We start from the raw sequence: 22,389 nt of genomic DNA on the forward strand, positions 1-22,389 counted from the left end.
AAGAGCAAAAGGAACACTAGCTCACACTGAAAGCGTGCTTGGTTGCGTTCAGTGTAAACATAGTGTTTCAATAGCACTTTTCAAATTTTGTTTTCTGGGTCATGCATGATTCTACGTAAATTTGCACATATCCATTCAATGTGATCATACAATTATTCTCATGTATCAGGATATTATTCATATTATTACTGTTGTGACCAAGAATAAATCTTTCAAGTAGTATCCTACCAGAGCGTCAATAGACATATCATTGGTTCATTAGCGCTATTGAAGAATATGCATAGATTTTTCATGATATGACATGGTCTTACATATGATATAAATATAAAAACTCTGATATCTCACTCTGCAATAAATTATTATTTACACTGTATCGATCAGCCATAACCCATAAAGAACACTTTACTTACTTACCGGTACAGTACTTACTTCCGATGAGTAAGATGTACTGTATTCCTCACGGTCCTGGATCGGGGAATCGTCAAATTTTCAAATTGTGCCAAACTCACTTTGTTAAGAGTAGAAACAGATTAGATAAAAATGATTCATGTAAGTTACTGGATCAGGCTGAATATTGAAATCCTTTACTGAGTAAGCTAGCAGTATTATCATTGATCACATATAGCCTATTCGTTTATAATAATATTGTTAGAGATACCGTAATGTATGTTCTGTTTTAATACTAAAGATAACCTACACTGCAAAATTTTTCTATTTCAAGCCATTCTTGTTATGATTTGATAAGAATTCTTATTACAATAGTGACTTATATAATAAAATGAGTAATAGCCTACCAATTTACCTTTTCAAAAAAATTATGTTTAATCTAAAAATTCCTTAAATCTAATAAAGCTATAAATATTAGCATACTACAAAAGCCATGGTTGTAATTCCTCTCGTAGAAATTGAGCAATACTGTAATCAAAATTGAAAAAAACAATAGGTAGGCCTAATTCAAAGCTCAAGCAACTCAACTTTACACTATATTACTATATTTTTTTACAATAATTGAAATACATGCTTGAATTTGAAAAAGCTAATTTAAAACATGGGTAACCTACACATTGGTTAACCAATAACTAAGAATATTAAGAGAACTCAATGATTACTACCCTTGAAATTCATGATGAGAGATAAAAATTGTATTGGTAAAATAAAATAACAACCCCTTATTCGAAAAAGTAGTTATCAGTTGAATTATTAACGTTTATTCATGAAAAATTCCATTCGACATAGGGATTTCAATGTAAACACGGGTTGAAGTGTACGCTTTTGAACAGCTGATCGGCTGTATGTACTGGCCATGAGTTGAGTAGGCCATGGTTTAACTTACATTGTTGCTATTCAATGAATTGTTGTTAGCTTGGTTGTGACGTCAAGGTGGGCGGATTTGGCAGTGAGATGTTGGCTTCAGAGGCTAGGCTTCCTAGCGTGTCTATTCTATAAATGGTCTAAGGTCTAAGCCGGAGACGCGGCTGTCTCAAAAGTCATTAAGTCATAAGATATAGGTTAGTTTGAGCGGTTTGGGTTTTGCTCGAACGTCCAACGATGGTTGGATTCCAACCATTTGTCGAACTTTCCCTCCTTTTGCTAACTTACTTTGTTAACTCCAATCCTCCTGAGTTTGTGATTAGTTTCAGTTAGTTAAACCACTCTAAATTATAATGTTAGAAGTGAGTAAAAAGGTAATAAATCTGATTTCCAAGTAAAGCAAACACTTTAAATGGATTTCTGAATTTTTCAAATAGATATTTGAAATGGATATAGTAAAACTGTGTCGATTGTGTGGAGCACTTTTAGACTCCACAGAAGACGATGAACTCTTGGCGGAAAACTGTTTTCAGATGCTGAAAACTCTTTTGAATGTAGAGGTTAGTTAAATCAAAATCTATATATATTTTATTTAGTTGGTACCGTATAATTAAGTTTATTATAAATCTAATTAGTAATGTTAATTAAGAATTGAAAACAACTTCAACCCAGTCCGGAAGTCCTTAAGTCGATTCACAAATATTTATAGGACTAGACTCAGTAATTCAGTTTTCTCCATCTATGACCAGCACTTGCTGGATAGATTGCGTCATTAGGTCAAACATAAGAACAAGATGGGTAGCAATTGAAGCGATTTTAAAAAACTATGTATTGCCTCCTCATTCAGGGAGTAAAGCGGCAGGTTCACAAGCTTTGCCCGAGGCACCCTCTCAAATATCTTTACTTCCCCCACACTGTTACGGCTCACTGCACGTTCAACAAAATCAGAAAAAATCTTGAATGAATTTTGATTTCAAATTCGGAATCAGCGCCTTCAAATAAGTTTTTTCTGCTTGGTTTTCAAAATTGAAGATTTTTAAGAATTATAGGTCTATGTATTACGTCTGGTTGGCCTGGACCGGCGTCAGACAAGTCGAAGTGCTAGCATTCAAATGGAATCCCCAAAACCAAGAAGTCTGAGTTTAGTTATTAACAGCTCTACATTTACACAGTCAAAAGCCATGGAGAGCTCGACAAAACAAGTGATTACCGACTCTCCAGACTCAATCGCAGTAGTTGAGAAAATCCTTTACCGGTAAACCAAGGTGACTTTGTCTCAATTTTGGGGAGTTGATATTTTAAACCGCTTGTAATCAATACTTGAGTTGCAACGAATCTCTTGCAATATTTTTTATTGTAGGCCTATTCTGCAATAATTTTTCATTACAAAATGTTCATATTTTTCTACACTTTAAGAAAGATGTATTTTTTTGAAATTAAGAGACAATATCAACCAGGGATTGGAGTGACTGTGTCTCACTTTGGAAAAAAGTTCATTTTTCTAACACAGTTAGACAAAGTGAAACCAACTATTAACCTTTAAAATTACATTAAAAACAAATAACACCCACTTCAAAAAAACACAAATTATTTTAGTTTCTGCAGCTTAAAGATCTTTCTTAGCGTTGAGGCATGTTGGCTTCAGTTGCAGAATTAGCTAAAAATGAATATTAAGATCGCATTAATCTCTCGCAAGGTAAATATTTTGTTTTATTATGTAGAATAAATTATATTTATCATATTTTGAGTGGTATTTGCATCATATCCAGCATAATATCACAATTTTTATACTGGGACAAAGTCACCCCAAGTTTAACCTAAAAGTGACCTCGTTGTATTTAACTAGTAACAGAACCCTAACCAGTTCAACTATGGATATTATAGATATACCAATTGAAACATAATAAAAAGGCCAAAATGATATGTACCGTACTCACCGATATCATAAGTCTTTTAGAAATAAGTTTTCCAATAGGAAGTGTTCCGACAATGTAATCACAAGATGAAGCTAGCAGTTTGGTTTTATGTCGATAATTAAACCAATATATCGAGATTCGACAAGATATCCATCGATTGTAGAACCTCGATAATGATCAGGGCTACGGCTATCAATGTTGAACATCGATTTGGGATAACAGAGATCGGAGATAAACTGATTTGAATATTTTTCTGCGAGGTGGGACAAAGTCACCCCGGTCGACGGAAATTAACAATTTGGTAGACTTTGGTAGATCTGAGGAAACCATATTGCTTCATTTTTACACCTTCTTCGTCCACTACCCTTAATTGTGGGATCGATAGCATCATTGTCACAATAAAAGTCAAAACAACAAAAACACTAATTTATCAATATAGCAGCGGTCATGATGAAGCACACTTAGTTAACATCTAAAGGGCGCTACACACTTACGGATTACGTATGTTGAGCCCTGTGGATTTCGTCTATGTCCTTGAACGGCTCGGTGCAAAATCACTACACACTTGTAGGCAAAGCGAATCCCGCCTACCTCCTTCTCAAGTCTATCGTCTCCATTTAAATCTGAATCGTTCAATAATGGAGATAGAGGAATTTTGATTTCAGATTTGGATTCAGCAACCCCAAATTCTTTAGAGCTCAAGTCCCATTTTCAAAAATACCCGAAAACAAGGGAGTTAGTGCTGTTTTAATATAGCTTTCTATTATCATAGTAAAAATGTACTAGGTTAATAAGATTATAATACTTCTGCTCACAAAGGGATAGATAAAGGTTTAAACACTTGAACGTTCAAACATGAACATTTTAAAACTTTAAAAATTATAGTTTGAAAAACTTTGAAAAGATGAATACAAATATGAAATCAGAAAACTTCTCCCATTATTACCTAATAGAATAAAAAATAAATAATTTCTCCATAGAAATTGAATTCTTCATTCATAAGTGCTCAAGGAGGACTTTTTATCATTGACTTTTTTGAGTTCCTGCGAAACATTTTATCAATTACACCATCCCTCATACAAGCTTTGCTTAAAGAGGGATGCAACAATATTATTTAGAATATGATATTTTATGTAAATATTCATTATTTTATAAAGAATTTGTATTTTATGTTTGTAAGTATGAATTGTATATTAATTTTTGTTGACATTAATAAATTGAATTGAATTGAAAAAATCAATCATTTTATCAATTTGGCTCTGAAATAAGAATTTTGCTATCTCAATTATTAGGTGATTTAGATTTTTGATAACCACGCGCCTGGCCGGAAGAGCCTACACTACAAATTCTCAGCCGAGCCGAGCCGCGCCAGTTGCCCTGGACGGATTTGGCCTGGCTCGGCTCGGAAGAAATTCGCCTACACACTTAAGTTTTGTGCCCGATTTTCACAGTTTTGTAGGCGATTTTCTTCCGAGTCGAGCCAGGCCAGATCCGCTAGCCAATCCGCAAGTGTGTAGGGCCGTTAAGGCCTTGCTCTTTGAATTACTGGCAAATTAGCCAGATAGAATTTTATTACCTTCATACTAATTGTACGAAGAATAGTCCACACTTGGCCCAGTAAGCTTTGCCGCGTTGGTCTTGCCATCCACACTGCGTGCCCAATCAAGGCCAGCGGAAGCCAACGTTGATAAGCGCTCGCTATACGGAGCGCCACATTAAACATGACAAATTGATAATATTAACTAGAAGGAACACAATACGAACTTTAAAAACCAATTTCTGAGAGAGTAAACTAAAAAATTTCAACTCAATTGCACATTAAACAGAGCACGAGAGCAGACGACTAAACAATACGCATTCGTTGACTAGTGTGGATGGGTGGTAAGAGGCAATAATTGGCAACAGATACCGTTAATTCTTACATTAATCATTTGTCTCTGGTGAAGTCTTCCCATTAAACTTAAAGACCCTATATTTATCTCCTGGAAATGGTTAATTGTGTAATGATCAGTGACATTTTATTAGTATATCAGTAATGGACATCTAGCGTGGAAAAACGTACATTGTGCAGATTAACTGGTGTGATCCATAGTCTAGTGGATAGAGTGCTTGCTTAGCAGCCTAGGCCTAGAGATCCCAGGTTCAAACCCGCTGATAGCCAAAAGTTTGTGATAAGGTCACTTCCGTGTTATCGGATGGGCACGTTGGCTGAAGTATGACAGTCGTAAGGCCCATTGACGGCTTAAATGGTAATACATTCAGGCGAGGTGGATTTCCATTAGTAACTCCCCTCCAATAAAAGGCATACGAATATTATTATTATTATCTACTCCTCAATGTTGTTTTCCACCACAAACTCCTTTTTATTAAATCACTTTTTGCTATCAGAAAAAACGACTAGCAGTCGGATATTTTACAATAAATGAATTAATCACTCACTGTGACAACGAGATCTTTCAGCAGGTCCGCCATCTTCTTGGTTGTGACAATAAAACAATATCTGACTGCTAGTCGTTTTTTCTAATAGCAAAAAGTGATTTAATAAAAAGCAACAATTACGATTTTACAAGTAAATAAATATTTATCCCCCTAAAAAACTAAAACTACTACATAAATTACAGAAAATATGAGATAAATCACAATTACATACAATAGTTAGTTACAAAAAAAAATTCTAATGTGTCCTCTACATGTTTAGTGTTGAAAAGTGTGGAAATTGACCTACTCCACTATGGCGTAACAAGTTCTAGAGTAGGTTTTGTTTTTGTTTTTTTTGCAGATTATTAATTAGTTAGTGTTTAGTAAGTCATTAGGTGGTTAGTTTTATGAAATAATGTTTTCTATGTTCTGTCTTCCTTTTCTCATCGACCAATTCTGTACTATTGTTTTGAAATTTCTAGGATGATCAATCTGTTTAAAGTTTGCATGAAGTAGATTATATAATTTTGATGCTAAATGATTGAAATGTCTCTGGTATAGTGCCTTCCTTGCAACATTGGTGATGAGATGATTTCTGTATCTGGTTGTGGTTTCTGGTTTGAAATGTTGTTGGGTTCTTGTGTAATATGCGCAGAATCTCCTTGGAGTAAATCTGTCTTGGATCCATCACGTCAAACTCATTGAATAGCTGGTCTGATGATTAGCTTGGAGGCTTCTGGTTGATGACACTCATGATCAGTCTCTGTACCCTGAGGAGCGGTTTGATGTGCAAGAAGCTTTTACCTCCCCATCCTACAATCACATACAGCATGAGGGACTGTGCTAGAGAGAAGTAGATAACTCTTAAGCACTGGCCACACAAACGTCTGCTAGAGGTAGCGAGCGAGCTCCCGCGGTGGTAGTTCAGGCCACACCAAAAAACGTCCGCTAGCAGTAGTTTGGTTTTGTTTTTGTTTTGGTTCTCTAGTAGTGGGGGAAGGCCGGCAACCACAGCGCTGTACTTCGTCTCGTAGTACTGAAGGTACTAGTGGCTAGTAGCAGAAGTGATCGACAGTGGACATGACGCTAATTAATTTGATGACCAAAAATCACTTGGAAATAACGTACCGTGGTTAGAGGACAGTAGTTCCGATAGTGATGAGGAACTCATTATACTCTATTCTGTATCGAAGAGGTCAAAATGGGTTCACCCAATACACAAGAGTCGGGAAATTTATGGGGAATCCCATCATCTTATGAGAGAGGTTTGGAGCTGGACGAAGAAAAGTTTAAAAACTATTTTAGACTTACGCCAGATCAGTTTATTGAAGTGCTACCGAAGGTATACGCTACCGAAGGCAAACTTTTAAAACTCGCTTTCCATGTTATTCCAGACCGAGCTCGCTACCTCGGCGGTAGTACCACCAGCAGACGTTTCAAAAGTTCGCCTGGCACGGCGAAGTGAAACTACCGCCGAGGTACTCCCTCTGCGGGAGCGAGCTCGGTGTGGCCTGCTCAATTTAATAACATGGAAAGAGAGTTTTTTAACATCGCTACCGCCGCGGGAGCGAGTTTGGTTTGGCCTGGGCCATAGACATCCCTTGTCGACCAGTGTCCTCAGGATCCTGAATCTGTAGACGGTCTTCCTCAGTCTCCCACATAATTCATTGAGATGATGATCCCAGCGCGGAAAAAAACTCCCAGGTATTTCTGTGACTGTTTCTTGTGAACTGTGTATGAAGTGTTATTCCGTTGATTCTTGATTATTATCTCATCTCCTATTGGCTGTCCATGTTGAGTCGCCGAAAAGGTCAGAAAGAAGGTTTTTGCACAGTTATTGTTAAATAATACTTTAATGTGGAATACTCGATATGAGAAATTAAAAATCCAGTCAAGGCTGTAGAGAATTTGCTCCTATTTGCATTCTAATAAACGATCCTATTCATACAATTACTATTAAAAAGTTAAAGAAGAATAAAAAATGGAGAATTTTATTCTTCCATCATTTTTACGATCCTGCGAATAGTCAGAAGCCTCTAAATTGAGACTGATACACTTTAGGAATTGGTCTCAAATTATAGAGAATTTCATGCTCTACAAGCTTAGTTGTCTCGAATTCATCTTGAACCATTTTTCTTTTCCGTAAAAAACTAACGAAAAATGAAAATGAGATAAATATCTTGATTTTTTGAAAACTTTACAATTATATTTTTTATGAATCATTTACTTCAAATATCTACGTTTAGCAGATACAGTTCTGTCGTTCTTAAGAGAAAGCTGATCACCTGGCTGTTTGAGAAAGGATTACGGAACTATTTATATATTTTTATATATATGCTATAATATCCTCTATCTATGATATCCTAAATTACTGTTGTCATATTATTTCTCTTATTTTTTGAGTCGCCTTTACTAAACATATTCAATATGTGGTTCCACGGCTCATGGCTACACGTAACCTCTTGCAGGCTTCTGACTTTGTGGACGTAACTAACTTACTGATTTCTACGGCTTTTTTGTACTCTTTCTTTTTGCTTTAGCCTTCTTTATTTTTTCTATCTTCTGTATCATTCTATCTTTTTATAAGTAAATTGATTTTTGAAATACTTCCTCTATACAAATGAGATAAATCGATTCAGACTCTTCTTCGCACACAGGCACCATAGCCCATGTGAAGAATATTCTTTCTCTGTTTTTTTATTACTTTCATTCAAACATGTTTGTATCATTGAAGAGAAAATAAATTGAATTTGAAATGGAAAAAAAGATTCTACTCTACAATCCAAGACCAAGTTCATTTTTCATCTTTATGTGTTTCCAAAATATGCACCTTTGAATATAGAAATCAGCCATTTTTTGTGTATGGAAATATAGGTTAGTACAATCAAGGATGAATTCTCCATTTTTCAAAAAGAATTCGACTTATGTCTTACGTGTGTTTTCGAACCGCCTTGACAGGCCTAGGAGAAGAAGCTGTAGTACGAGAAGATCCGTATTTATCATTTTTACCATCGTTGTTCATTGGAAATCGCACATTAAACGACACTCCCACAAAGTGTTGATCCCAAAATTCCTAGCACCAAATTCTTCTATTTTACGATCCTGCGAATAATCTAAATTGAGACTGATACACTTTAGGAAATTGTGATTGGTCTCAAATTGTAGAGAATTTCATGCTCTACAAGCTTAGTTGTCTCGAATCCATCTTGAACCATTTTTCTTTTTTTTAACTAACGAAAAAATGAAAATGAGATAAATATCTTGATTTTTTGAAAACTTTACAAATATATTTTTTATGAATTATTTACAAATAATAAATAATTATTTACGTTTATCAGATACAGTTCTGTCTTTCTTAAGAGAAAGCTGATCACCTGGCTGTTTGAGAAAGGATTACGGAACTATTTATATATTTTTTCTACCCAACATTCTTTTCATTACCGGCTATCCAACTATATGCTATAATATCTTCTATCTATAATATCCTAAATTACTATTGTGATATTATTTCTCTTATTTTTTGAGTCGCCTTTACTAAACATATTCAATATGTGGTTCCACGGCTCATGGCTACACGCAACCTCTTGCAGGCTTCTGACTTTGTGGACGTAACTAACTTACTGATTTTTACGGCTTATTTGTATTCTTTCTTTTTGCTTTAACCTTCTTTATTTTTTCTATCTTCTGTATCATTCTATCCTTTTATAAGTAAATTGATTTTTAAAATACTTCCTCTATACAAATGAGATAAATCGATTCAGACTCTTCTTCCCACACAGGCACCATAGCCCATGTGGAGAATATTCTTTCTCTGATTTTTTGTTACTTTCATTCAAACATGTTTGTATCATTAAAGAGAAAATAAATTGAATTTCAAATGGCAAAAAAGATTCTACTCTACAATCCAAGACCAAGTTCATTTTTCATCGTTATGTGTTTCCAAAATATGCACCTTTGAATATAGAAATCAGCTATTTTTTGTGTATGGAAATATAGGTTAGTATAATCAAGGATGAATTCTCCATTTTTCAAAAAGAATTCGACTTATGTCTTATGTGTGTTTTCGAACGGCCTAGGAGAATAAGCTGTAGTACGAGAAGATCCGTATTTATCATTTTTACCATCGTTGTTCATTGGAAATCGCACATTAAACGACACTCCCACAAAGTGTTGATCCCAAAATTCCTAGCACCCACGGTGCTATAAGTTTTTTTTAGCTGTTTGATTATGTTGGAGATACAAGAGCCCAACGTGACCTGAATTTTCAACATGGGACCGCTCTACCTGCTCTTTCACTATTTCTTATTTTACTACCTTAGGCTGGCTTCACACTGGTGATTTTATCGTCGGCCGATAGTTCCCAAAAAGATGGAACATGTGCTTTTTAAATGTGAATCTTCAAACTGTCAACCGTGATAGAAAAATATTGCCAGAAAATAGAACCTGTCCTATTTTCAGAGTAATGGCGCATATGCTTCTGCATACAAATGTTCACACTGGTAGATTTTAGTCACTGGAACTCATTCGTCACACCTTTCGGAGGGTGACTAGCCTTTGTTTGCCTGCTTATTGTTTTCCTATATCATGAAACTCCAATCGTTGATTTCGAGATATTTACTTTTTTCAATAGTATAATAATCTACTCGACTCACTGAGTCTATAGAAGTTTGATTTTTGTTTCTACGACCAAAAATAATAATATTCTCTGTAAAGTTCACAAGTAAAGTTTCCATAGTACAAATTTATACTCATTGGTGAGTATATTTCGAAATGATTCCAATTGATTAAATACAAGGTCATTATTTCATTGTTGAATTAGAAAAAATGATAAAAGCTTTCTAGGATAAACATCATAGCTTCCAAAACATATCAAATTCCAATTGACAATAATGCAAAAATAATAATTTTGAAAATAGCTGCACCATAAAAATATTTGAATTTGAAAAAAATTATTACTTCTGAAGTCATTATCATTCAAGCATTCAAAATTATCAACTTGACAACTAGAATTTGTATAGTATACTTTATAGTGTAATACTTTACTTTGTAGTGTAGTACTTTATGGAAGTATTTATAGGTGTTATTGTAAGTCTTTTGGAAATTTCTACTTGACACGGAACAAAGATGGTATTGAATTTCAGAAGCAAACTCTCGGATATTTCCAGTTTTAAGTCTGTAAGTAAACTATGAAAAGAAATATAGGTGTTTCAAAATGAACGCACATAGAGGTAATTATTGTCTACCTGGTGCCGTGCTACCAATTTTTCCTTAAATCGGTTGGAATAGCATTTAACACCTATTAACCTAAGGATAGTTGTCGGCTCCAATGTGATAGATTCTTGATAAATTGTGAATGGATCTATCGCCTATAAATGAGAAATCCAGTTTTCAGAGCAAATGAACTTATAATCTTCAGATGAATTTATACAAATACACAAAGAACTATATCTTAAGCCTAATTAATTAGAGTTACTACGAACTAAAATACTTATCTAGTTTACAGTTGAAAAACAGTGGCTATTGGCTTGAAGACACAAATAGCTATATGTTAACAAAATAGAACACAATAAACTGTTTAAAACGCAATTTAAAACATTAATAAACGAAAATGATTCAGAGCAAAATTTTACAACAACACAAAGCCAGCCATTTTTCTAGAGAGGGACGAACAGGAAAAACCTAAGTTACAAATCACAGAGCCAATGCCTTGTTCGGTATAGATTTTATAGACACGTCACCAAAAAATTATAACTTACAAGTTTAGAATTCACATTCTACATCTGTTCTCAATAAAACTTTATTTTGAAACTATTATTTTAAATTTTTATATATATCTCGATTTAAATAAACCATTTGTCTGTTAATTAGCCCCGGTGACACCATGGAACAATGCAACAATCATTTACGATAAAAAATTCTCCGTCGAAAAGTTTGTCCATCTATTGATAACTCTGATATTTACTATAAAGTTTCATAGATCTCGAATTGAAGATTCGATTCAAATGTGAGAAAAAATGTAATATTACACTGGTAAAACCATTCTGTAGTACTGATAAAATATGTTTGTATACAGTCTCAAATTACTTTAAAATTTATAAAATTATATAAATAAAATTATAATTATAATACCCGTTGAGTAGCCTTGAACTGATCAAGGGATGCGCCCAATAATCTCTTGAACGACGTTTTTTTGCGACGCTCTTTTAAAATAAGTGCAGTCGCACAAGCTATCTCTTCGAAATCCATCTTCAAACTGGTGGTAAGTTCTACCTTCCACCCAGCTTTGCTTGATTCTGTAATTTTATATGACTAAAATTAAATTAAACTATTATATTGTATCGAAAAGTTGCTGGGTCCAAGAATCGACAATGTGAAGACCCAAAGCGATTTCTCCTTTTTCACGATTATTAGCAAATCATTCTTGTTCATTGTGAATGACTATTTTTCAACCAGTCTGTCTGCAGTGGGATATCCCACTACATTTCACAAAAAACTGTAGTCACATTCCTTTAGACCCTTACATATTCCCTTAGACCCTCCTTAATCAACTTCAAGACAGAACTGCAGAGTCGTGGCAGAGGGCTCCAGAAAGGTTTTGCTTTGCTGTGGGGGGGGGGGGTTGCATACATAGAATAAAAATGTTGATAGGAGTTTTAGTAAACCTCCTCTACCCTACTCACACCTTCCTATGAACGCTTTATCAGATATATTTAAAAAAAGTAAATTCGTATGGCTTTTGTTGGTGGGGAGTCCCTTTCGGGAAGGTCCCACCGCCTGAATATATAATAATTTAAGCCGTAAGGATGTAACCAACCCTATTTGAGTAATCTCAAATAAGACTGCCTAACAAGTAGGAAGCAATGCTGGTCATGAGGGCCAGTGAATATTTTGGCAATCCTGGTTGAAATAAAATTTAAGCCAAGTCCGATTGAATCTTATATTTTCAAAATTAAAATCAATTTCATTTCTGAAGTTACAAAATAACAAGTTTACAAGTTTTGATTATTAAATCTATGTTAGTAACCCGGTAGGCCTACAACTGAAGCTTCAGTGTAATGTGGAATCGTAGATAAGCGACGATTATCGAAGTTTGAAACTCATAAAATTCGATGGACTTGGTTGAATTAGAAGCCGAATTGTAAAACAAGTGTTCTGCTTACCCCACTTCGAATTGTAAATGGAAATTTAACTTTCATACTGTACTTGAATTCCAAAATTTGGTTGAATTTGCTTGAGTTTATGGAAAATGTTTAGTCTCCTTCATCCTGTATTTATCCTGGTATTATATTTGTCCGGTCATTCAAAATTAATGGTAAAATAAAAAAAAACCTGTTTGGAACAAAAGAAATAGAATAAAATCTAATAGATACAAGCATCACGTTGATGTTAACCAGAGTGGTTAACATGCAATGTTGGACAGGTTAATTATCAGGATACATTCTGTAGAAACATGATACCGTAAGAACAGCGGTAATAAAATATTATTATGACAAATCTCAAATAATTTAATAATAATAAATCTCAGAGGAATACGGCAAAATTAGTAAGCAAAATAGTTCAGATGAATAAAATAACGAAAGGAAATTATAAAATATCAGAAGGCTTAAATCAGTTACACATGGAGGGATAAAGTTGATTCAAATTCTAACAGCTTCTTTACGTTATTTGATAAATTTCAAAATAGGATGTAATCAAATTTATATTGAATTTATAGATGATAAAGAATTAATTAATGAAAAAAACTAGGCAAATATGAGATTTTCGATAGAATAGCAGAATAACCTACAACATAGAGACAGTTACAAGTATAACTTACCCAACTGGGGTTATTCAAATATAAAATTCAATCAGGCATTGTAGATTTACATTTATGCTACTTTAGCATAATTTAAAAGAAAAATTTTGTAGTAAAATTTAGATATTTCATTATTCAAATTACATGCTACATTTTGAGATGCCACAGCTAGGCCTTTTAGAACAAGAAAAAAAAGAAATCCCTGGCTGGCCAACCGACAAAGCTTCGTCCAGTTGTACCAATCCAACAAATCAAAATTATTAACTAGAAATTTTAATAAATGGATATTCAAAGTTATGTCCAAATAAGGAGAAAATAAAATAAATAAAATAAAATTAAGTAATTAATAAATTTTTGGTACAAGGACTATATATATATATATTATATATATATATATATATATATATATATATATATATATATATATATTTATATAATATTAATATAGATATATTTAAAAATCGCATAATTGAAGGAACTTTCTTTTTCAACTAAAGAGTGACTTTTTAGTCCTGCTACCCAGTTTTTTATCAATTTATAAAATGGAAACTTAGTTGTAACAAAAATTTGTAGTTGTTACATACGAAAAAAATAGTATTCTATTACTTATTTCTTAGTTAGAAAACTTCGTGCGACAAAACAAAATTTACCTTTATTAGAAATAAATTGCTACACACTTGAAACAGGCGGATAACAGGACTAAGAAATCACTTCTTATTACTGCTGTAATATTACCGTAGGCTACTGATGCTATTCCTTCATTCAACATATTCATCAGAGGTGTGTTTAAAGAGGAAATATTTTACTACAACCTTTCCCAATCTGGAATAGATTTTCCAATCTATTTTCAACTCCATTATTCTACCAAAACGGGATGAATGTAGTCAATCACAATATATATAGTGGCATAATTCTTCACTTGATCTGAAATATGAAATTCTGGGACAGTAATTTAGTCCTCCTCTCTAAACGACTCTATAGATTATCTTGCCAAGAGTCACACATAATTGGGAAATTTGAGATGATTTTTCAAAATAAATTCAATCAAAAGCCTCTAAATATTAATTGTTGAAAGATTGGAACTTCAATTTAATTTGTAGAGAAATATCCCTTCTAAAAGATTAGTTGTATTAGCCTTTTCCAATTGATAATTAACTTTAAGCGTGAAATAGTGAAAAATTCCATGAATTGTTTGTTTCTTCCAAACGAATGTATCAAATGTACCTTGTCAAGTCCAGTCATATATAATATTAGATATTATGTTATATCATATCTCATATTAGTTGTTGGTCTTGTTAATAATCATTATCAATTGTTTCTCAAATACACTAGGCCTATAATCATCAAGAAAATAAATCTTTTCATAAATTTGTAATGCATTTTAACAATTAAGAATAAATATTCTGCCAGTTCATTATGTTTCTACGAAGTCTTCAAACATCCCTGGCAATGCGACAATGGTGCGGAGTTGGAAAAGGATAGAGCTATCTGCTTTCTCTAATGACAAACAACGATAGCAATAGCAAACCCAATATTAATCTGATGCTAACTTGAGAACCTGAATTTCTATATATACTCTGTACAAAATTACTTCTTACTTTGGATGGACATGCGCAGCAGAGAAAGCATACAGCGGGAGGGATACAGAGGCGCGATGTTGCCGTTTTGAAGCGGCCAGCGTTCTCCAACTTCTAGTGACTGTTCATGTACTCATGCTACACATGCGAAGTTTCCTGTCAGGAAGTAGTCAGTCGCTTGACAAATTGGCAAGTGTGCTTCTACCTATGACTATATTAATCACTGTAATTGGCTGATCTCCCTCCATTTCTCTGCGCTGCATATTCCTCCAAGTCAGAAGTAATTTTGTACGGACCATAGTTAATTCATTTTATTGCGTAACTTAGTCCTAGTAGATAGATAGGCCTACATGAAAAAGTATATACTGTACATTATTGTATAGAGACTTTCTTCTTTTCCTTTCAATATTACTCATATTATTTATAATAAGAGCATAATTACGGGATTTCATCCTCCTACTCTTATATTTTGTACTTTGCAATGAAGAAATAAATTATGCTTCTTGGATAGCCTACCTATTATAATTGCATTTTTTTCATTTAATATTGCGCTTCTACAATTATCTTTCTTTTTCAGATAATTCAAAACACATCTCTAGCAAAAAAGGTTTGCGACAACTGCGTTCACCAGTTAACGAGTTTTTCGGTCTATAGAAACAAATTCTTCAAAACCCAATCTTCATTCCAAACAGTTTTGGGAGAGGAATGCTTCAGAAAAATTCCTGCTGGAGTGAGTATCTTCCAATCTATTCGCACGCTTCTTCTTCTTTTTCCTCTTCCTCTTCCTCTTCCTCTTCCTCTTCCTCTTCATCTTCATCTTCCTCTTCCTCTTCATTTTCCTCTTCCTCTTCCTCACAAATGTGAGGAAGGCCGGGAGTGTGTGCCTGCGCGTGGGGGATCGTGGGTCGGCCTTATCTTTCAGGGCTCATGGCAGTTTGGACAGACTATAAACTCTACTTTGAGAGTGACTCCCATGGAAATAACGGATGGCATATCAAACAATCCTTTCATTACGATTAGACTGAAATATTAGTGACATAACATTAATGAAAGAATGTGACTTTGTTGTTGTCAATACCACTGTATATAAAATATGGTGACCGGAACTAGGAAAAAGAGTAATTTTGGGACAGTCTGGGGTCTCTACCTGTGAGGTGGTTAACAAACAGTAGTCGGCCCTTTTGACAGGTTCAAACACTTCTGTCACAGAATGAAAATCATTTATAGATTCATTTTTAGAAATAGTTTAGTGTACTGAGTGGATAAACAACCTATTTTTATTACAGACATCTTCAGAAGGCATCTTTTCCAAGATGTTATTCATTAGATCTAAGTTTCTTGATCTAATGGAAACTGAAAATTCATATTATCCTAATCAAGTTGCTGGAATAATAATTCAACTTTGAAGTATGAATAAATAAAAATATAAAATATATTGAATAGTTGAATAGGCCTGTAACAGACTCCCTAATTGTATGTGTTCAACGCCTTTGTGTTGAAGAACCCATAGGCCTATGAAATTGTATGTGTTCAACGCTTTTGTGTTGAAGAACCCTTAGGCCTATGAAATTGTATGTGTTCAACGCTCTTGTGCTGAAGAACTCATAGGCCTATGAAATTGTATGTGTTCAACGCTCTTGTGCTGAAGAACCCATAGGCCTATAAAATTGTATGTGTTCAACGCCTTTGTGTTGAAGAACCCATAGGCCTATGAATTGTATGTGTTCAACGCTTTTGTGTTGAAGAACCCAATAGGCCTATGACATTTTCAAGGGAAAATCGAAATAATAAGTGGCTCACTGATCACCAAAATACCTGAATGGATTGTTTTTCCCAAGCGGAAATTGCTTAAAATCGCACCAAATTGAAGATATATTTTCAAAATTTTCCCTACCCCCCTTTGATGGGGGGTATGCCCCAAACACCCCCCGGTGTCACCCCTCAAAGTTTAGGTGCTTTCTACTCCAATGTTATGATCCCCCCCGAATTTTTTTTCTGGCTACGCCACTGATGGTTTGGTAAACTATCATTTTCGGTTGACTGTTGATAAAATTATACTTTTAATAAAAGCCCTATTCTCATCAATATCACACCTTATGGATATGATTTTTCTAAAACTTTTATCAATTTTACAGACGCTTCCCGATTTGGAAATGAGCGTGGACGAGGAAGGAAAGGAAAAAGAAGATGATAATGAAGAAGAGAATAATAAAGAAGAACCGAAAACAACTGCTGATCATCAATGTTGTGAATGCCAAGCAGGCCGTAACACCGAAAAAGTAGATCCTGTAAAAACAGCGAGCAAGGATTCTATGCAGAAAACTATAATAGTAGAGATGATTCCTTTAGAAGACACGGCCGAAGATCTCAATCCAATTGTGATTGATGATTCCGACGAAGACGAGGAATTTGCTTACAGTGGGACGGAACAGCATCAGGATCCTCTCAGACTGAGTCCTGAAATCAAGGCTGAGCCTATTGATCCAGATTTCGACATTTCTATCGTTAAAAGTGAATTATCCACCAGCATTTATGCTGAACTGGAAATAAAACGAGAAATTGAAGATGTTTCTGATGCTCCAAGTGTCAATGAGGTAAGTTGTTATTTGTTCCGTTTATTACAGAGCTATTAAATGATTGAATAATTTAAACTACTAGCGGGTACCTGGTGCTTAAGAATATTCTGATTTACAATATTCAATATTCAAATTCAGACATTAAATTGCAGAATGGCTAAAGGTTGTTGCCTTAATTATTACGAAACGAAAATCCAATTTAATCGTTTTCATTATTATTTGAATAATTGCAATATCTCAGTAATTTCCATCTGTAGGCTGTTGCCTTAGTTACTGTTCAGTTTTGAGACAATGCCATTAAATTTGGATTACAAGACAAAGTCCAGCTATGGTTCATGATGACACTGGCTGAACTTTGTTTCTCTCATAGTTTATTTACTTATTGAACAAAAGATAAGTTACAATGGGCTTAAGGAAATATAACAAACTGTTTTTTCGGGTTTCTAGTGCAGCAGAACGGCTTTCAAATTGACTTAGTATGCAACACATGTCAATATTGTAGTAAAACAAGTTATTTAGTACGTTTTAGTACCAATATTCAGTTCAAACAAATTATATAGTTCATCACAAATCTATGGGTAGCGCTGTGCAACGTTTGGCTACACTGTAGAAAGACAAAGTTATAATATAATTGGATGCAATCAAAGTTGTTTCTATGGTTGGACAGGACACTTATCATTTAGATAATTTGAGACACAGCACCTGCTACTTTTGTAGGATGAATGACCACTTCGGAAGCAGATTCCGCAAAACATTATTCAATTGAATGAAATTTCATAAATTCCGCGTTAAATAATACACAAAATAATTGTGTTATTTGGTATTTATGGATACTCAAGTTGATACTACAGTTTTGAAGGGCCATTTATCAAATCGAATAACTACAAGAATTGCATTGAAGTCTACATTTACTCTACTCACTTCACAATAAAACTCTATTTTTCGGATGGACTTTAAGAAAATCTATAACATTATCTGGAATAATATTATCAATGACACGATGGTTACCATATTCATTAGGGCTATCCTGTCGGGTCTCTCATCTGCCCTTTGTGATCTTAACCACGTTTTGATTCTTCTCAAAGTAGAGAATAATTTATTCTTTACTTCAATCAGTATTTCAATGTCTACTACTGATAATCAATCTCTCAGCACTAGCTAAATTTTTTTGTAGAACAGTCGACTTGTGGAGAAGTCCAACTAAAAATTCTCCAACTAATTGTTTTGCTAATAATAATAAAAAAATATTTGATTTTTTTTTTTACTAAAAATGAAAATAATAGATAATTTAGTATCTGAAGTCAAATTGTTTTGTTTATTTTTCATCCATGTTCAACACATGTAAAAATATAGCCTAATTCTGTTCAAATACCCTCATAATATTCTGAAAAAAATGACAAAATGTTACCGTTTCAGATTGTGGAGAATTGTGAGTCTTTCAAGTGTAGCCCGGGCCACACTCATCATGCAGCGTTCCGATCCTACTCATGTTTGTGTTGGGTGGAAGGGTGGTGAGACAGATCACATGACGGATATGTGTGACATTATTTCAGTCTGTTATCATCACTGATCATAATAAGTGATCGGGCTTAACACGGTGTTTCTTTCAAGTTGGCCACACTGTATTACATTGAAACGTTTGAAAATGTCTTGAATTATCCTTAAGATCTATTCAAATGTCTAGCATATTCCAATCAATCCAACACAAGTTGATTAATTTCTTTTTTTTCAGACTGAAAATGCTGCCGAGAAATTAAATTTGAGCACAGAAGAAATGGAAATTGTGAAGGAATCAGAAAAATTGAAAGTGATTGTTGAACCAATTTCTTTATCCCGGTAAGCAATTCACAAAAATGAAATGAAACTAAATTGTTCATTGTTGGTTATCCATCTTGTTTTCACTGGAATTATTATTATTGTATTCTTATATAACTTTAAAGAGAAAAAACACTCACATTCTATGGTGTGGTGACGCGTTTCGTGATGGTGTTGCACATTCTTAAGCCAAACAGAAACTTAAGTATTTAAGGTTATTTTCTGTTTGGCTTGAGAATGAGCAATACCAGCACGAAACGCGTCGCCACACCATAGAATGTGAGTGTTTTTTTCACTTTGAAGTTTTATAAGAATACAATAGTAATAAATTGTTCAGGTAATCGTAGGCTATAGTTCATTGGTTCCCAATGATGCTTGGCGATCGATCTTTACATCTTTACTCATTAGTTTTCCTTTCAGAATAGAAAAAGTATAGATGAAAAACGCTGAAGATCGTTGATATCGATCATGGGTTTTTGAAATTTTTCTTACCCTCTTAACAAACTCCCAACTAGTTTTCAGCTCATCCAATGAGCCGAATTAAAACTCTATCAATCAAATTGTTTGCAAAACTACAAATTCGGATAAATACAATAGGTTGTCGTAATTTAGTTAGGCTATTCAGGTTATTTATTTGCTTATAGTGAGATGTTGAGCTGAAGGGATGTGAAATTATTCTCATAAATGCAAAGCGGACTATTCAAACTCGCTCGACTGGGCTGAGTTGGAATTATTGTCCAATAAGAAATCATTAAATATTCTCTCGCTAAAAGCTCAATAAATTCAAACAATTAGATTTGAACATTTATAAACTTGCAATATATCAACCAAATAATATCGATCCTCCAACTTTAGATTGTTGAATATCGTCTCTTCACCCATTCGATTGCATTTGTTTTTACTGATGATTTCATAAACTAGGTATTCTGTTTATTTTAATCTGTAAATATTTACCGCAGGAATTCTAACGAACTGAATTGTGAAAAAGCCAGTAAAACTGCCCGGAAGAGAACTGGAGGAAGTGAGACAAAATCTGAAAAAATGCGGTGTTATTCGAGACTGAAAAATAATCTGAGAGAAAGGTAGGACACTTTGTAAAAATCACTGTTATTTATTATTATAGTAGCATCCTTGTGCTTCACTACGACAATAAAAACTCATTCAATTGTTTTCCTAGGTCAATAGGTTGCATTAAGGCCCATATGCACCATCTCAGTTTAAACGGAGATGGATCAATTGTTGCTCTAAACATGGATTAAAACGCATCTTGATAAAATGCGGCTTTACCGTCATTTAATCGTAGTTTAGCGTTAAACGTGGATGTCCTTAATACTAGGGCCATATGCTAACACTACGTTTAACGCTAAATCACGTTTACTTGTGTATACGGTATGATTACATTCATCATAATGTGTTTCATACGGGGTTTAAACGAACAGCTGACATTTCTCCGTTTAAACCGAGTATCTGCATACGGGCATAAACCAGATGAACGTTTCCTTGTCAGCACAATAATCATCTGATTTGGAATACTTGATCCTTGTTGGTACAACCAGGACCTCCTTCATACTACTATATATGGGAAGCCCTGGTGCAACCCGGCATAAGTGTATTGACTGACCAAAATTAGATTTTTTTTCATCTTTGAAAACGTCGGCTAAATACTTGTATAATGGCAAAATTGAATGTAAAATATTATTGATGATATCAACTAAACCTTTTTTTAAACAAAAATTCTACGTAACCGGGAAGCGTACCTATATGCAAATATGCAGGATTACAGGTGTTTCAATTATTAGTAAAGTGTGGAAATTTCATTATGGATACAAAATCGTAAATGACTAAAATCAATAAAAGGTAGTTGAAAGAAAGGCTAAAAGTCCTACTAAGCCCACGTTCCACGATTTTAGTAGACGTACTAGTTATTGGAGGCAATTTACTAAAAGCAAGTAGGTAACTTAAGCACATACTTGTTTAGGCAAGCACCTGAACATGTAATTGGAAGTAATCTGGGACCAAACAATCCAGTTAAACTATTGGGTTTCATGCTAGATTCTAAACTATTATGGGAACCTCATGTTGATATGATTTGCTCTAAGCTAAGTAGGAATATATCTATTGAGGAGACTACAATATGAGTTGCCTGATCATTATGTTAGACAAGCTTATCATGCTTTTTTCCATTCAATCCTGTCTTATGGCATCAGGTTATGGAGCCTGTTTTACAGAAGAAAGCAGTCAGAATAAGTAATGCAGTTTATCTAGATCATTGTGAACCGCTATTCACCAAAAATTCAATATTGACAGTCATCAATGAATTTTTTGTATCAGTGTTTGGAGGAGATAAAACTGAGGGGAGATGTATTGACGGTTGCCAGTGACATTCACAATTATCCGACTAGGGCCAGTGGAGATCTTCACGTACCTAGGTGCAGACTCAGTGAATCTCTTTCGAATTTTCCAGTAGTGGGGATAAAACTTTTCAACCTTCTACCAGCCTCCTTCCGTACCCTTCCCCTGCCTGTGTTCCTTAGATATTTGAGAAAATGGCTTGTTAAAAATTCATTCTACTCTTTAGAAGAATTCAGGACAGGAGTATGTAGAATAAATTATTAATATCAACCATTGTATCAATAGTTAATTATAACGTAGCCTTATTATTGGTTAACTATTGAGTGTTATTGATTGATATTGTTGTCTATATTTATTCGAATGATTTGTTATTATTGATTTTATTATGTATTGTGGCGTAATTATGATTTGATTATGTATTGTAATTTTATAAAATACTTTGTGACGTAGCCTTTTGTACAATTTTATCTCCAGGGTAGATAAATTGATTGAGTGAAACCCTTATATAGAGTGTCCTATGAAGAGGTTCACTCGTTAAATTTTATATTACATGCCCATTCATTTAAACTTTTTCAAATTTTACACAGTTTACTAAGTAGGTTCTGAAAATATTCTGGAAAATTTCAGCT

At 34.1% G+C, this 22,389-nt stretch overlaps 1 protein-coding gene and 1 long non-coding RNA gene across 6 annotated transcripts in view; one reads left to right on the top strand and one right to left on the bottom strand.

Moving 5' to 3' along the window:
* Positions 1-1,504: 1,504 nt before the first annotated feature.
* LOC111062429 (trichohyalin) overlaps positions 1,505-22,389 on the top strand; it is a 107,207-nt gene continuing 86,322 nt past the window's right edge. For all 5 annotated transcript variants that reach the window (XM_039438243.1, XM_039438244.1, XM_039438245.1 and 2 more), the window contains exons 1-5: positions 1,505-1,871; positions 15,595-15,747; positions 17,153-17,611; positions 19,326-19,429; positions 20,368-20,490. In XM_039438243.1, coding sequence (XP_039294177.1) covers positions 1,758-1,871; positions 15,595-15,747; positions 17,153-17,611; positions 19,326-19,429; positions 20,368-20,490 — 953 coding nt within the window. In that variant the 5' untranslated portion in view covers positions 1,505-1,757. The remainder of the gene's footprint in view (positions 1,872-15,594; positions 15,748-17,152; positions 17,612-19,325; positions 19,430-20,367; positions 20,491-22,389) is intronic.
* LOC120353655 lies at positions 12,669-13,797 on the bottom strand. The gene is made up of 2 exons (XR_005572508.1): positions 13,462-13,797; positions 12,669-12,974 (listed from the first exon to the last, which is right to left on the bottom strand). It is a non-coding gene; the product is annotated as an uncharacterized LOC120353655 (long non-coding RNA).

This window comes from Nilaparvata lugens, chromosome 11, assembly GCF_014356525.2.
Source record: "Nilaparvata lugens isolate BPH chromosome 11, ASM1435652v1, whole genome shotgun sequence".
Classification (NCBI taxonomy): domain Eukaryota; kingdom Metazoa; phylum Arthropoda; class Insecta; order Hemiptera; family Delphacidae; genus Nilaparvata; species Nilaparvata lugens.